Genomic DNA, 16554 nt, shown 5'->3' with positions numbered 1-16554 from the left:
CTTATGACGTCCCGAACCGCCAGGCCCTTCCGCCATAATTCCTCTTTTTCAGTATATGCAAATATATGCAAATATAACACTTCCCCCACCTCCCCATTTGTTTGTCTAGTAGTCTGGCCCTGTGATCCGCCCCTCCCTACCCTCATAGATCCCATGCCCCTCCCTGATCACAGACTGTAATGTGTTTTTGGTTTTCAACTTTGTTTCTTCAATAACGAGTGATGGAGCGGAGTGTTAGTGTAGCATGTGGTATAGTGTATGGCTTAGGGAACCTGTGCTGTATATTGTACCATCATGCTTTGTGTGATTGTAATTTATTGTATGACTTGTAATGACGACTGAATGATGAATAAAGCTCTTTCAATACCTTTTATATTTATCATATATAAATACGTAGTCATGCAGGTTAATAATAATAATTATTTATTTATATAGCGCACACAGACTCTGCAGTGCTGTAGAGCTCTTCTTACTTACAAGAGTATAGATTACACAGCCTTTACAGTCACCAACCAGCACCATTAGGGGAGATTTATCCAAACTAGATCAGTGTGGAGGAATAATCAGAGCATACATTTCTTTCAATAAGGTGGTAGAAAAATTCGATTAAGTGAAACTTCTTCGCACCAACCCCCCCCCCCCCCCCCAAAAAAAAAGAAGGTCCGTTATGGGGGCGGTCCTCTCAGAGAAAACAGTATACAGGATGCCGTCATCTGTACTTTTTATTGATACCACAACTTTTGATACATTATACATTTTTTTGGGAATATGATGTGACAAAAAAAGCTGCAATTTTGGGCGTTTTTTTTTTTTTTTTTTTTACATTTACACACGCAGCGATCCCAAATAGGTTTATAAAAAAATTTTTTTACGCTTTTGGGGGTAAAACAGGAAAAAGGGACGTTTAACATCTTTATTGGGGGAGGGGATTTTTCACTTTTTTTTCTTTTTTCTACACTTTTTATGTCCCCACAGGGGACTATTTATTGTAATCATTTGATTGCTAATACTGTTCAGTGCTTTGCATGAAATACACTGCAGATGCGACATGTGTGGCCCTACCCTAAAACTCCTGCACTCTCTCCTTATCCTTCTGGTTAGGTAGCCCCCTTTGGCTCACTTCTATCCAACAGTGTTGGCAGTTCTTCTGGCTACTACATTCAAATTGAAGGTGGTTCTTTCCATCCTAGGGGGCGCTCTCCATACTAGCCCGTGTGGTTTTTCTGAACTCACTATATCCAGCAGCCTTCTTTTGCAATCCGTCTCCTTTTCTCAACCTAAATGACACCCAAGGTTACTATCATTCATCAGGCAGGATGGCCATGGCAGAGCTTTCCTTTTTCATTGAGAGACTTTCCAAACGTTTAATGTTATTTAATGGGATCAAAAAGCATGGCCTTCTGATCTTTTGGGTTCCGCATCACTTGTTGACTACGTTCAGTTAATAAAGGGAACCTGCCAGCGGATTTTACCCTATATATACCTGTTGGCAACATGCTATACAGGCTAAAATCAGTGTTCCTACCAAGTCCCGCTGTCCTGGATTGGACGCAATCTATGGTAAACACTGATTTTAACTTGTATAACATGTTGCCAATAGTTTTATGAAGTAAAATCTGCTGACAGGTTCTTTTTAAGGGTGCGTTCACACATACAGGATGCTGCGCAGATTTGATGCGCAGGATTTGTAACTGCAGATTAGAAGCTGTGATCAGTCATTTAGTTTACATTAATGTGCAGCAGAAAATCCTGTGCATCAAATCTGCGTACGTGTGAACATACCCTAAAGAGGTTATCCAGGAATAGAAAAACAGAGCTAATTTCTTTCAAAAATTGCTCCCCGTCTGTCTCCAGGCTGGGTGTGCTTCTGCAGCGCAGTTCCATTGAAGTGAATGGAGCCAAGTTGTAATATCACATACAACCTGGGGACAAACCTTGAGCTGTTTTTGAAAGAAATAAGCATTTTTCTATTTCTGGACAACTCCTTGAAATAAAATAAGCTCTGTTGCCGGTATGCCACGGTACACATCGGCAAACAAAATCTTTTTTTTTACAGGTTGCCAATGTGTGTATGGTCATAATTATAAAAGAAGTTATCTAAGAGTTAAAATGAAATCTGTCATTAGTATCACCCGCATTAACCTGTCATACAGGCTTGTAGTGCGGGTGATACTGATCGAAATTATACTTATGAAGTCCCGAACCGCCAGGCCCTTCCGCCATAATTCCTCTTTTTCAGTATATGCAAATATATGCAAATATAACACTTCCCCCACCTCCCCATTTGTTTGTCTAGTAGTCTGGCCCTGTGATCCGCCCCTCCCTACCCTCATAGATCCCACGCCCCTCCCTGATCACAGACTGTAATGTGTTTTTGGTTTTCAACTTTGTTTCTTCAATAACGAGTGATGGAGCGGAGTGTTAGTGTAGCATGTGGTATAGTGTATGGCTTAGGGAACCTGTGCTGTATATTGTACCATCATGCTTTGTGTGATTGTAATCTATTGTATGACTTGTAATGACGACTGAATGATGAATAAAGCTCTTTCAATACCTTTTATATTTATCATATATAAATACGTAGTCATGCAGGTTAATAATAATAATTCTTTATTTATATAGCGCACACAGACTCTGCAGTGCTGTAGAGCTCTTCTTACTTACAAGAGTATAGATTACACAGCCTTTACAGTCACCAACCAGCACCATTAGGGGAGATTTATCCAAACTAGATCAGTGTGGAGGAATAATCAGAGCATACATTTCTTTCAATAAGGTGGTAGAAAAATTCGATTAAGTGAAACTTCTTCGCACCAACCCCCCCCCCCCCCCCCCCCACAAAAAAAAAAGAAGGTCCGTTATGGGGGTGGTCCTCTCAGAGAAAACCGTATACAGGATGCTGGTTAAAGTGTCTAATGAAGTCAGCAAGCATGTACAGTACACAAAAATGAAAGAGCCAAACATCAAGTCTTTTATTATGTGTTGAAATACTGGTCCCCAGTATGGTAAACCCCCTCATTCCTTGTCCCCAGCATAGCTCCCCATCCCATTCCTAATCCATACCATAGCTCCCCATTTTGATCCTGGTCCTAGCATGACTCCCCTCTTATCCCTGGTCCCCAGCATGGCTCCCCATCTCATGCCTAGTCCAAATCATGGCTCCGCATCTCACTCCTGTTTCAAAGCATAGCTCCATATCTCACTCCTGGTAGGGCTGGGCGGTATACCGGTTCATACCGAATACCGAAATTTTTGTGCTGCATGATATGAATTTTTCCCCATACCGCAATACCGGTTTGGCCCCTCCCCCTCGGGAATGAATTATCAGTCAAGCGCTGCGCTGTACTACTCCCCCGCAAGCGCTGCCCTCCTCGTCCTCCTGTTTGTTGCGGCCGCCGGCGCTGACACTCTATACCAGTGGTCTTCAACCTCCAGATGTTGCAAAACTATAACTCCCAGCATGCCTGGACAGCCTTTGGCTGTCCAGGCATGCTAGGAGTTGTAGTTTTGCAACATCTGGAGATCCGCAGGTTGAAGACCGCTGCTCTATACTGTATCCCTATGCCCGGGCTGCAAAAGGTAAACAAAATAAACTTTAACTCACCTTCCCTGTCGGTCCAGACCAGCTTCCTAGTGAATGGAACGTTGGAGAGCCGTCAGCCTATCACCGGCCGCAGCGATGTTCCGCCTCGGCCGGTGATAGGTTGAGCGCACTGTCATGTAAGAAGCCGGGCTTCTTACATGACAGTGGGCTCAGCCTATCACCGGACGAGGCGGAACATCGCTGCGGCCGGTGATAGGCTGACGGCTGTCCGACGTTCACGTCCCCAGGAAGAGCGTAAGGCCAATGTAGGAACATGCGTTAAAGTTTATTTTTGTTTACCTTTTGCAGCCCGGGCATAGGGATAGAGTATAGAGCAGCGGTCTTCCACCTGCGGACCTCCAGATGTTGCAAAACTACAACTCATAGCATGCCTGGACAGCCAAAGGCTGTCCAGGCATGCTGGGAGTTATAGTTTTGCAACATCTGGAGGTTGAAGACCACTGGTATAGAGTGTCAGCTCCGGCGGCCGCAACAAACAGGAGGATGAGGAGGGCAGCGCATGCATGTGACATGAGTATTTACCCCGATGGGCAAATAATTAATTTTGGGGGGGGATACCGTTATATACCGTGGTACCTTCATAAGTTACAAAAATACTGCGATACCCGTATTTGGCCATACCGCCCGGCCCTAACTCCTGGTCACTAGAATCCTCTCCCATTTTCAGTCCCGTTCCCTAGCATGGCTCCCTATCTCATTCCAGGTCATCTCCCTCTTCCTCCAGTTTGGATCTGCATCCAGATAATTCACTTCAACATAGGATCTTATAAAATGGGTTCTCACTGAAAACTTTGTTTCAATAAGGAGGTGGTCTCAACGTAGAGGTGCAGATTCCAGAGACCATAATGGGAGAAAAATTGGTCACAGAAAAACAAACGAGTTTTCTAGTTGTGAAAGAGTCGTCTTCTAGGGAAGTTTCACTGAATGTCTAGTTTCTTGCCATTAGCAATTCTTCTTCTAGTTTTGATACATCTTCCCCATGTGTGAAACATTTAGTAAAATTCTTCTTTTACAAACAAATAGAGTTTTACAAATAAAGATTTTAACTTAGAACCTTAAATTTTTTTTCTTGAACACAAATTACACAATAAGCAGCATCAGACATTACAATCCTCTTTCCATGTGCTATGCATCATCTATCAGTTTCTCCCCTTTCTCCTCCTCCTCCTCTTTTCTTTTTTCCACGTCTTCCTCTTCATCTGTGTATAAATCATTTTGGCCATAAGCAAGGGTAGTATGGGCCAAGTCCACTTCAATTGGGAAAATATCGGCCTCCTTCAGAACCTCGTAGCACTGGTCATCGTATTTAGACATGGCCGAAACAAAACGCTGGAGCTGGAACACTATATCTTGAACTGAGGAGAAGAGGCATCATAAGAACAATGTAAAATTACCTAAATGACATCTGCACGTCTTACAATGAGAATGAATAGTTACACTGTTACGGTCTGTGTACACTGCTGTTCTATAACCCCATGCAAGAACTATCACTGGAATACACGGGATAAGATGTATGAGCGCAGACCCCCCGCGATCTTGGTGCAGCCACCGGCATTCTGTGTCAGGCGCTGCCTCCGAGACGGGGACGTGATGTCATGGCCACACTCCCACTAGGGGGCGTGGCTGTGATGTCACGTCCCCGTATCAGAGGCATCGCCTGACACAGAATGCCGGTGGCTGCACCAAGATCGCGGGGGGTCTGCGCTCATACATCTTCTCCCCTGTCCTTTGGATAGGGGATATATTGTATAAAGCCGGAATACCCCCTTTAAACTTTATTTTTATTTCCAGTTAGTTAATATGGGCACCATAAAGAGAGATAAGTATCTCAGTAATGAGGAAGCAGAAATAAAGCAAGCAGAAGTGCTGCTACCCCATCAAACAGTTATAGGAGGTGGTGGCAGGAAGTAAACCCCACTGGTCTCAATATTAATGGACTATTCTGAGTATAGACTATTGATTTTATAAGGCTGGTTAAAGGGGTATTTTGACGTTTTGCAAAAAAATCATTTATTGCTGGGGTCTTAGTAAAATTGAAAAAAATAAATAAAATAAAATAGATATACTTACCTCCCCTGGTCCCTCATTGGTCTTCCACAGCTTCTGTTCAGCTCCTTCTGGTCCCTCAATGCTCAGGTCTTTTTCCTGCTTCAAAATGAGTGCTGGGAGCAGGATCACTGGCTGAGACCGAACGCTAATGTCGCCAGCAATTGGCAATAGGAGCATCGTGAGACTGGAATGAGCCAATTGGGACTAGCAGGGGATTGAAGGTAGGCAAGTATAGTTTTATTTTATTTTATTTTTTCTACTTTTCTATATATGAATTTTTGGAAAATTTAAACCCTTAAGGACCCAGCCCATTTTCACCTTAAAGGGGTAGTCCAGTGGTGAAAAACTTATCCCCTATCCTAAGGATAGGGGATAAGTTTGAGATCGCGGGGGGTCCGACCGCTGGGGCCCCCTGCGATCTCTCTGTACGGGGCCCCGGCTCTCCGCCCATATAGCGGGTGTCGACCCCCGCACGAGGCGGCGGCCGACACCCCCCCTCAGTACATCTCTATGGCAGAGCCGGAGATTGCCGAAGGCAGCGCTTCGGCTCTGCCATAGAGTTGTATTGAGGGGGCGTGTCGGCCGCCGCCTCGTGCGGAGGTCGACACGCCCCCTTCCAGCAAGCTGTTGGGGCTCCGTACAGGAGATCGCGGGGGGCCCCAGCGGTCGGACCCCCCGCGATCTGCAACTTATCCCCTATCCTTAGGATAGGGGATAAGTTGCTCACCACTGAGTCACCACTGGACTACTCCTTTAAGGACCAGAGCGTTTTTTGCAAATCTGACCACTGTCACTTTAAACATTAATAACTCCGGGATGCTTTTACTTTTCATTCTGATTCAGAGATTGTTTTTTCGTGACATATTCTACTTTATGTTAGTGGCATATTTTTGTCGATACTTTCACCATTTCTTGGTAAAAAATTCCAAAATTTGATGAAAATTTTTAAAAAATTTTTAACTTTGAAACGCTCTGCTTGTTAGGGAAATGGACATCCCAAATAAATTATATATTGATTCACAAATACAATATGTCCACTTTATGTTTGCATCATAAAGTTGACATCAGAGGGCTTCAAAGTTCAGCAGCAATTTATTACAAAATGTTCAAAAATCAGAATTTTTCAGGGACCAGTTCAGTTTTGAAGTGGATTTGAAGGGCCTTCATATTAAATGACCCCATTCTAAAAACTGCACCCCTAAAAGTATTCAAAATGACATTCAGAAAGTGTGTTAACCCTTTAGGCGTTTCAAAGGAATAGCATCAAAAGTGAATGTTCTTATAGACCCAGTTTTTTTATTTTTTCAAGGGGTAAAAGGAGAAAAAGACCTCCAAAACGTGTAACCCAATTTCTCTCGAGTAAGGAAATACCTCATATGTGAACGTAAAGTGCTCTGTGGGTGCACTAGAGGGCTCAGAAGAGACAATGGGATTTCAGAGAGTGAATTTTGCTGAAATGGTTTTTGGGGGGCATGTCGCATTTAGGAAGCACCTATGGTGCCATAACAACAAAAAAATAAACAAACTCATGGCATACTATTTTGGAAACTGCACCCCTCAAGGCACGTAGCAAAGGGTACAGTTTATTTTGTTTATTTTTTGCAGCCCGGGCATAGGGATACAGCGTACAGTATAGAGTGTCAGCGCCGGTGGCCCGCAACAAACAGGAGGATGAGGAGGGCAGCGCTTGCAGGTGACGTGAATACCGTATATACTCGAGTATAAGCCGACCCGAATATAAGCAGAGGCCCCTAATTTCACCCCAAAAACCCAGGAAAAGTTATTGACTCAACTATAAGCCTAGGGTGGGAAATACATCATCCCCCCCCCCCTGTCATCATCCAGACCCCCGTCATTAACACCCTCATCATCATCACCGCCTGTCATCATCACCTCCTGTCATCATCCCACACCCCCCCTTCATCATCCCCTTGTCATCATCACGCCCCCCCTTCATCATCACCACATGTCATCAGCCCCCCCCCCCCACCCCTTCATCATCACCGCTTGTCAATGTCTGATACAGTGGTCTTCAACCTGCGGACCTCCAGATGTTTCAAAACTACAACTCCCAGCAAGCCCGGGCAGCCATCAGCTGTCCGGGCTTGCTGGGAGTTGTAGTTTTGAAACATCTGGAGGTCCGCAGGTTGAAGACCACTGCGGCCTTCAACATCATCCAGCCCCCCCCCCCCCCCCTCACCCCCTTTAGTTCTGTACTCACCTCCGCTCGGCGGGACGTTAGGGTGCGCTGGTCCGGGCCATCTGTGCTGCAGGGACCGTCCGGTGCGGAGGGATAGTCGTTCCGGGCTGTCCATCTTCACTGGGGGGGGGGGGCCTCTTCTCCGCGCTTCGGGCCCGGAATAGAGATGTTGCCTTGACGACGACGCACAGGGACGTTACTCATAAACATCCCTGTGTGTCGTAGTCAAGGCAACGTGACTATTCCAGGGCCGGGCCCGAAGTGCGGAGAAGAGGCCCCCCCGGTGAAGATGGACAGCCCGGAACGACTATCCCTCCGCACCGGACGGTCCCTGCAGCACAGATGGCCCGGACCAGCGCACCCTAACGTCCCGCCGAGCGGAGGTGAGTACAGAACTAAAGGGGGTGAGAGGGGGCTGGATGATGTCGAAGGCCGCAGTGGTCTTCAACCTGCGGACCTCCAGATGTTTCAAAACTACAACTCCCAGCAAGCCCGGACAGCCGATGGCTGCCCGGGCTTGCTGGGAGTTGTAGTTTTGAAACATCTGGAGGTCCGCAGGTTGAAGACCACTGAGGGCGGAGAGTTCACTCGAGTATGAGCCGAGGGGGGTGTTTTCTGCTCGAAAAATCGTGCTGAAAAACTCGGCTTATACTCGAGTATATACGGTAGTACCCCAATGGGGACAGCGCAGCACTGGGCTGATAATTAATTTGGGGGGGGGGGGGGGGGTTGAGAAGCAGAACAGCGCTCGTGGAACCGCCATAAGTTACAAGAAAAACGTGATACACATATTTGTTCATACTGCCCAGCTCTAGATCTATTTTTTTCACTAAATAGCCATTTTTGCGATCATATGTTGAGGCCATCGTATGTTGAAATGATCGTAAGTCGGGGGGGGGGTAGGGTGGGAATCGTAAGTAGGTGTATTGGGTTTAGTGCGGGTGAACCGGCTGTCAGTTTCCCTTTAGGGTACGTTCACATGTACAGGTTCTGCTGCATATTTCTCTGCATATTTTGCTACTCATTGGCCCTGATTTACTAAGAGTGTTGTATAGAGTTCAAATTCCCTAAAATTTTTCCCACAGTATTTACTAAGCTTTTCCTACACTTTGCACTTTTCCCTACATTTTGCCTTTTTTTTATTTAAATTTTAATTTATTTATTTATTTTTTACACATGCTCCGATCTGTCGGGTTTTCCTCTGAAATCCACCACATATTCTGTATAGTAAAGATGTTGGTTTCCTGTGAAAATGTCAGGGACACGCCCCTTTCTGTGACTGTGCCCCCTTTCCCCGACAGCCACGCCCCCTTTTTGGGTTTTCTCAGTAAAATGGAGAGTTGGTCTGTTTTTTTTTTCCTTTTCTGGCGCAATGAGAAAGAATTCTGGCGCACAACCCTACAAAACATGTCGGGTTTACAATAGTAAATCAGGGCCATGGACTTCAATGGGCAGCAGAACTAGCTGCAAAATATATGCAGCAGATCCTGTAGGTGTAAACGAAGCCTAAAGTAGTTCTTGTTATGCGCTGTATAAAAGAGAAGGTTCGCATGTTGGCCTCACCATGTTTCTGGTCCAGAAGTTCTATCTTTTCTAAGACATCTTTCCTCATCTTAGCAAACCGTGCACGTGCTTCTTGTCTACACCTCAAGATCAAGCGGTACTCATAATTTCCTGTACTAACACGATACAAAGGTTCTCCTAAAGCCTAGAAAAGAAAAAAAAAAAGTAGTTTTCAGCACTATACACAAAATAGCATAACATTTTCTTCAGAGACCGCTACTGAATTTCCTTCTGTATTATACACTCCTCAACTATATCAATTGTAACAACAAAAAGGATAAGACATGAATATAAGGAAATCATGGGATTAATAGACATGGTGAAGGGGTACTCCGCTGCTCAGCGTTTGGAACAAACTGTTCCGAACGCTGGAGCACGTGACGTCATAGCCCCGCCCCCTCATGACATCAGGCCCCGTCCCCTCAATGCAAGTCTATGGGAGGGGGGCGTGACGGATGTCACGCCCCCTCCCATAGACTTGCATTGAGGGGGTGGGGCGTGACATCATGAGGGGGCGGGGCTATGAAGTCACGAGCTCCCAGCATTCGGAACAGTTTGTTCCCCTTTAATGATCTGTAAATTATAAAAAAAATACCTTGCCGATAATCCGATAATGCCCTGCCCCGCACACCGCACTGGCCAGAGACCACCGCTGCCGCTGCCCCATTCCCTCCCCCCATCCCCGGTTTTAGAATTACCTGTTCCCGGGGTCCGCGCTACTTCTGGCTCCTGCGGCGTCCTGCGTTACGCTGTGCGCTGCTCTGCGCAATGACAAGTGACGTCCTCAACTCGACGTCACCGTCAGTGCGCACAGTGACAGCTCAGGACGCCGCTGGAGTCAGAAGTAGCGCGGACCCCGGGTCCCAGGAACAGGTAATTATAAAACCGGGGAGGGGGAGGCAATGGGGAAGCGGCGGCGGCGGTCTCTGGCCGGGGAGGCAGAAATAGTCGATAACATATCGGAATATCGATATATCGTGTTTCTCCAAAAATAAGGTAAGAAATGGATCCCAGCACTCACCAGATGATGCAGTAAGTTCAGATTTATTTGTAGAAATACATCTTTAAGTACAGGACGCGTTTCGGCAGTGTATGCCTACCCTATTGACTATTTTATCCACGAGCACCACCGCCACGACGAAGTGCCGACAAACTATCTATACCACTTTCTCCGAAAATAAGACCGGGTCTTACATTAATTTTAGTCACAAAAAACACACTAGGGCTTATTTTCAGGGTAGGGCTTATTCATTTATGGGGGGCTGCAGGAGTGTGGAGGATGGGGGGCTGCGGGAGTGTGGAGCATGGGGGGCTGCAGGAGTGTGGAGCATGGGGGGCTGCAGGAGTGTGGAGCATGGGGGGCTGCAGGAGCGTGGAGCATGGGGGCTGCAGGAGTGTGGAGGATGGGGGGCATCCTCCACACTCCTGCAGCCCCCCATCCTCCACACTCCTGCAGCCCCCCATCCTCCCCTTCCCCTGTCGTCCTCCACACTCCTACCGTACCCTACAGTGCCCCCCACCCCTCTGCCATAATAAACTATGGTACCGGTACACATTTTACCTTCATACTCTGCGGCGAGATCTCCTTCTTCTGTTGCTTAGCAGCAATGGGCAGGGACACGTCCGTGACGTAGGCCGTGAATACGCGCCGACGTTTTAAAACGACAGCGTCCCTGCCCCGGCTGAATTGCGGTAAGGTAACTGGCCGCGGGACCAGCCAAAGGAGGCGGGCGGGGGGGGGGGGGGGGGGTGGGGTGGCCGAGGGCATCACTGGGGTGGCCGGGGGGGTGCGGTCTGCGCGGCCATTACTGCGGTGGCCGGGGGGGGGGGGGGGGGGGGGGGTTTCTGCGGGCATTACTGTGGTGGCCATGTGGGGTCTGCGGGCATTACTGGCAGCGGCAGTCCGCATCTGGGCTGCGGTCCGCCAGCTGATTACCCCTGGACTAGGTCATATTTTCGGGGTAGGGCTTATATTGCAGCCCTACCCCATAATCCTGCTAGGGCTTACTTTCGGGGTAGGGTTTATTTTCGGGGAAACACGGTAAGTTATCGGCTATCGGCCTTAAAGTCCACAGATTATCGGTATCGGCCCAAAAAAAAAAATCGATATTGGTCGATCCCTACTAAAGGGGTCCGGCAACCATACATTAGGCCACTTCACACCAGTGAGTAGGACTAGTGTTACATTCTCTTGTGAAGGCCTCTTCAAGGCATTACCTACATGTTTACCAGACCAATATCCGGATATCATGAAAGTGAGACTCATTGCTGAAGATGATAGACCTCCATTACAGCCTCCATTGCTGTCCTGCTCTGTGCCATTATAGCCTTGGAGAGTGATGGCCTGAGGGCAATTGAACACCTGTAGCTGGACGTCTGGCTCGTAGCCCAATTTTGTGCAAGTGGCTTCTGGTTTGTATAGATACTATATAATGCCCTAGGCTTGGTATGTGATGTTCAATTTTATTTGCATAACAATATGGACGCACCCTTCTTCTACTCTGATGATCAGTCTGTGCAGACTCCGCCTCTATACCCCTTACAGTTGTTTCAGTTTGTCGTTGGTCTCCCAACCACTGGACAGGCAATGTTGAAAAATGCTGAAATCTCGGCCTACATTCATAGTTATCTGCCAAGGTTTCTCAGTTAAAAGGGGTTATCCAGGAAAAAACTTTTTTTTTTTTATATGTCAACTTGCTCCAGAAAGTTAAACAGATTTGTAAATGACTTCTATTAAAAAATCTTAATCCTTTCACTACTTATGAGCTGCTGAAGGTGAGTTGTTCTTTTCTGTCTACGTGCTCTCTGATGACACCTGTCTCGGGAACTGTCCAGAGTAGAAGCAAATCCCCATAGCAAACCTCTTCTACTACTATGCAGTTCCCGAGACAAGCAGAGATGTCAGCAGAGAGCACTGTTGTCAGACAGAAAAGAACAACTCAACTTCAGAAGCTGATAATTATTAGAAGGATTAAGATTTTTTAATAGAAGTAATTTACAAATCTGTTTAACTTTTTGGAGCCAGTTGATATATATATATTATATATAAAATGTTTTTTTCCTGGAATACCCCTTTAAGAATTCAGTCCATCTCAGTTTGGTGATAACTGGCACGTTGATGAACAAGAGGCACTGCACAATCATTCTGTACTGACTTGATCTGATTTCTATCTTGTTTTTGATCTGACTTTTATACCATTCACGCCCCTCCCACATGTCACGGATTGGAGCTGGGTGCTTTAAACTTTTTATAATTTGCAGATCTTAGCAAAACCTACTTTTCTCAATTTGCCTTACTTTACAGCTTGTCCCTCTTGGTGTAGTAATTTCAATGCTGAGGAGTGTATATGTCATTACTATCATGTAAATGCAATCTCACCCTCATAGTACTACAATTTTGCAATTCTTAAAGGGGTACTCCGCTGCTCAGCGTTTGGAACAATTTGTTCCGAACGCTGGAGCTGGGAGCTCGTGACATCATAGCTCCACCCCCTCATGACGTCACGTCCCGCCCCATCAATGCAAGTCTATGGGAGGGGGCGTGACGGCTGTCACGCCCCCTCCCATAGACTTGCATTGAGGGGACGGGGAGTGACGTAATGAGGGGGTGGGGCTATGACGTCACAAGCTCCTGGCGCAGGCTCTAGCGTTCGGAACAGTTTGTTCCAAACGCTGAGCAGCAGAGTACCCCTTTAAATGTAACTAAAGACATGGTCACTCCCATAAAGAACACAACCACATCTGAACAACACACAATGCAGTAGTCAAATCATGGGGCTAGTTCGGTTGTATTTTCATTACAAAATGTCTGCTCTGGTTGAGAGATGCTGGTAGGTCTTCAATGTTATGTAGGTATGCCCCCCCATATATTAAAAATGAAAAGAGCCAGTCAAGAATGCAATCTGATGCCAACATCAATTGAAAAAGAACAAACCAGGGAGGATTACCATGATGAGAGAGACTAGATATGATCAAATGCATAAACAGTAAAATTGCCTTAAAGGGGTACTCCGTTCCCTTGCTTTTGGAGCTCGGCTCCCCAGCGTCTGGAAGCCGTCATGCCCCCTTCCCATAGACTCTCGTTGAGTGGGCGGGCGTGACGTCACGAGGGGCGGCCCTGAACACGGAAGCCCGCACACACATCGTTCGGAACAATAACTTCCGGACGCTGGGGAGCGGAGCTCCGAAAGCAAGGGAACGGAGTACCCCTTTAAACGGGTACTCCGCTGCTCAGCGTTTGGAACAAACTGTTCCGAATGCTGGAGCCAGCGCCGGGAGCTCGTGAGATCATAGCCCCGCCCCCTCATGACGAAGTACCCGCGGCCCCTCAATGCAAGTCTATGGGGGGGGGGGGGGGTGACGGCTGCCACGCCCCCTCCCATAGACTTGCATTGAGGGGGTGGGGCCATGATGTCACGAGCTCCCGGCGCCGGCACTAGCGTTCGAAACAGTTTGTTCCAAACACTGACTGAGCAGCAGAGTGCTCCTTTAAAGGAAAATCAACAGCAGCAGCATCATCTGTATACTTTTCCCTTCCAGAAGTCATAGTAAGAAGGTAAAGTCTCAATACTATCAGCTGGGGCCATGGATTTGGACCAAAACTTCTGATTCCTTAAAGTAATATTGTGGACATTTCTTATGCATTAATCTTTCTCTTTCCCCTCTCTGCTTTGATACACACAGAGAAAGTGGGAAATAAAGAATGACTAGATGAAGTTAGTGGAGTCCAGGGGATTCTTCTCTCTCCAATATTCTTTATGTATTTTTTTCTTGGGAAAAGCACTTCATAAATATACATCTTTCCTTCTTCTGCTCCACGAGCCAAGACTTCACCAGGTCACCTGCTGTATTGAAGCCGCTATGTAGCAGATATCCGGGACAGGGGTAGCGGCTATGTGACGCATGCGCTTTGCTTTGTAAACATGGGTAAAGTCTCGGCACATCTAGCTAAAGAAGGAGATGTGAGTATTTACGAAGGGGGCAGGGTCATCGGGCCAGAGCGCAGGATAGTCATTGCTCAGGGAGACTGGAGACCACTGCTACTTCTCAAAGAAGATCATTCGCATATTTGGATTATTACACAGTATTTCTCATACTCACTAAGCTACTGTACTCCTCGTCATCCATTTCCTTCACTTTCAGACAGTAGGACTAGAAAATATTAAATAAAATAAGCGATCATGTTAGTAAAACCTTATCCTATTACAGCCAATACCCAAAATTGTTTTACAAATAAAACTATTTAATATACAAAGTGATTCCTTAAACTTTCAATGGCCTCAAAATACTATATTTTCAACATACATTAGTCTTTTAACTTGAAACCAGACTCAACATACAATACTACAGACAGTCCAGATCTGTGAGACGTGTCATTAGCCGGAAGAACCGACCAATCAGAATGGGCATTCACTGGTAAAACCCCTGTATTACTGAAGTGCATGCACTGACTGATGTCTGGTAGCGCCCCCTACAGTACAGGGAGGTATTACATGTTCTGTACTCTTTACCTGTGCCATGGTTAGATGCTCCTTTGGACACCAGGTGAGGCTGCTGCTCCATGTTACTTTTTTAGGACACTATGTACTGTACAGGACCCTGAAGAAGCTCCTGTCCTCTACATAGACAGTGATTACAGCTCCCAGCAGATCTTTCTTACTTTTATATGTAAGGATTTGCTTTATCTGTATATTTTATTTTATTTATCTACTTATTTTTCTTTAATCCTCACTTATTTCTATTTTTGGATGACATTTTGGTGGCTTCAGGACCAATTACCAGGTTTCCATCGAGTTATGGTCTCAACATACAATGGTCGTCCTGGAACCGACCTCTGTATATTTTTTACATTTGCTGATAACTTACAAGAGCTCTGGAAAAGCCAATGTATTTATAGGGCCATGTCCTTTTGGCTTCCTTCAGGATATATCACATCAGTATACATATTTGTTTTTCTATATTTATACATATTTTTTTTATATTTGCCATTTTATAAGTGTGCCCTGTCATTCAGAAACATGTAACTGGTGTGCAGACAGTATTATAATTTTTTTTTTTTAAACTCAGGAATTAAACTGTGCTATGTAAAATCTTTTGTACGGTAGGGTCACACGTGCCATATTGTTCCACTGCGGATAGGGGATACATTTTTCAGTACGAGACTTATCTTTTAACAGTAATACTCGATTAAACAAGAGCTTTGTTCTACTTACCAAATACTCAAACTTAACATCCAGATATTTTTTGATAGTTAGTTTTGTGTCGGGAATAGCTTTGTTAAGGTATGTGTTTAGATCATTCAGCATCTGTCAAAAGAGGATTTATATCAGTAATACATATACAAAGGATCGTATTAACAATAAATACAGAACAGATATAATTGAATGCATATCCATTGGATCCAATGACTCTGTGCATTTTTCTCAGACCAGTGTTCCGACCCCAACCGATCAGTAGAACAAGCCTAGAGAAGTGTGCATTTTTAGCGCATTCTCTCCTGCTCTGTGTCATGTAACCATATGTGATTTTAGCACATATAATGCTTGACAACGCAGTATAGATGCTAAAATCTTTATTCTCACCATCCCCAGGGGATGCTTGGGGAGCAGAGTGATGATGCGAGCTGTCAATCAAGCCAAGAGGGCGGGACCACAGCCGGAGCAACTGGACCTGGTAAGTACAGCTCCCCGCCCAAGGGTCTACTTTAGGAACAGCCGGGGGGGACTTTATAACCTCATGTCCTCACCATCCGTGGGGGCAAAAATGTCCCCGGGTAGGAGAGGATAAAGATTTTAGCATCTATAAACACGTTGTCAAGCATTATATGTGCTAACATCTGCTGCTTGGTTTCCTTTAAAGTAGAACACCAGAATATAAAAATTGCCCACCATACTGTCGGCAGTAAAAAAAATAAAGTTGTACATACCTTCCTCCGCTCCCCGGGGCCTCCGGTAACCGGCTCCGGTCTCCGCCGCGATCCTCTTCCTGGTTGCTGGTGGTCAGCGAGTCATACTGCGCTCAGCCAATCACCAGCCGCAGCGAAGTCCCGGCGATAGGCCAAGCGGCAGTGTGACGTTTTCGTCCCCGGCAACAGGTGCCAGTGTAGTGAGGAATTGTGTGTCTTGAAGCGTTCTCACAC

At 46.0% G+C, this 16554-nt stretch overlaps 1 protein-coding gene across 2 annotated transcripts in view; it reads right to left on the bottom strand.

Annotated features, from left to right (window-relative positions):
- Window positions 1-4033: 4033 nt before the first annotated feature.
- Window positions 4034-16554, bottom strand: part of PICK1 (protein interacting with PRKCA 1) — a 42050-nt gene continuing 29529 nt past the window's right edge. For both annotated transcript variants that reach the window (XM_056523765.1, XM_056523763.1), the window contains exons 10-13: window positions 15629-15721; window positions 14517-14567; window positions 9417-9561; window positions 4034-4959 (exon numbers count right to left, since the gene is read on the bottom strand). In XM_056523765.1, coding sequence (XP_056379740.1) covers window positions 4730-4959; window positions 9417-9561; window positions 14517-14567; window positions 15629-15721 — 519 coding nt within the window. In that variant the 3' untranslated portion in view covers window positions 4034-4729. The remainder of the gene's footprint in view (window positions 4960-9416; window positions 9562-14516; window positions 14568-15628; window positions 15722-16554) is intronic.

Source organism: Hyla sarda, chromosome 6 (assembly GCF_029499605.1).
Source record: "Hyla sarda isolate aHylSar1 chromosome 6, aHylSar1.hap1, whole genome shotgun sequence".
In the NCBI taxonomy this organism is placed as follows: Eukaryota; Metazoa; Chordata; class Amphibia; order Anura; family Hylidae; genus Hyla; species Hyla sarda.
Note: the sequence above shows the minus strand (reverse complement) of the source record. Positions and strands in the feature narration are given on the sequence as shown.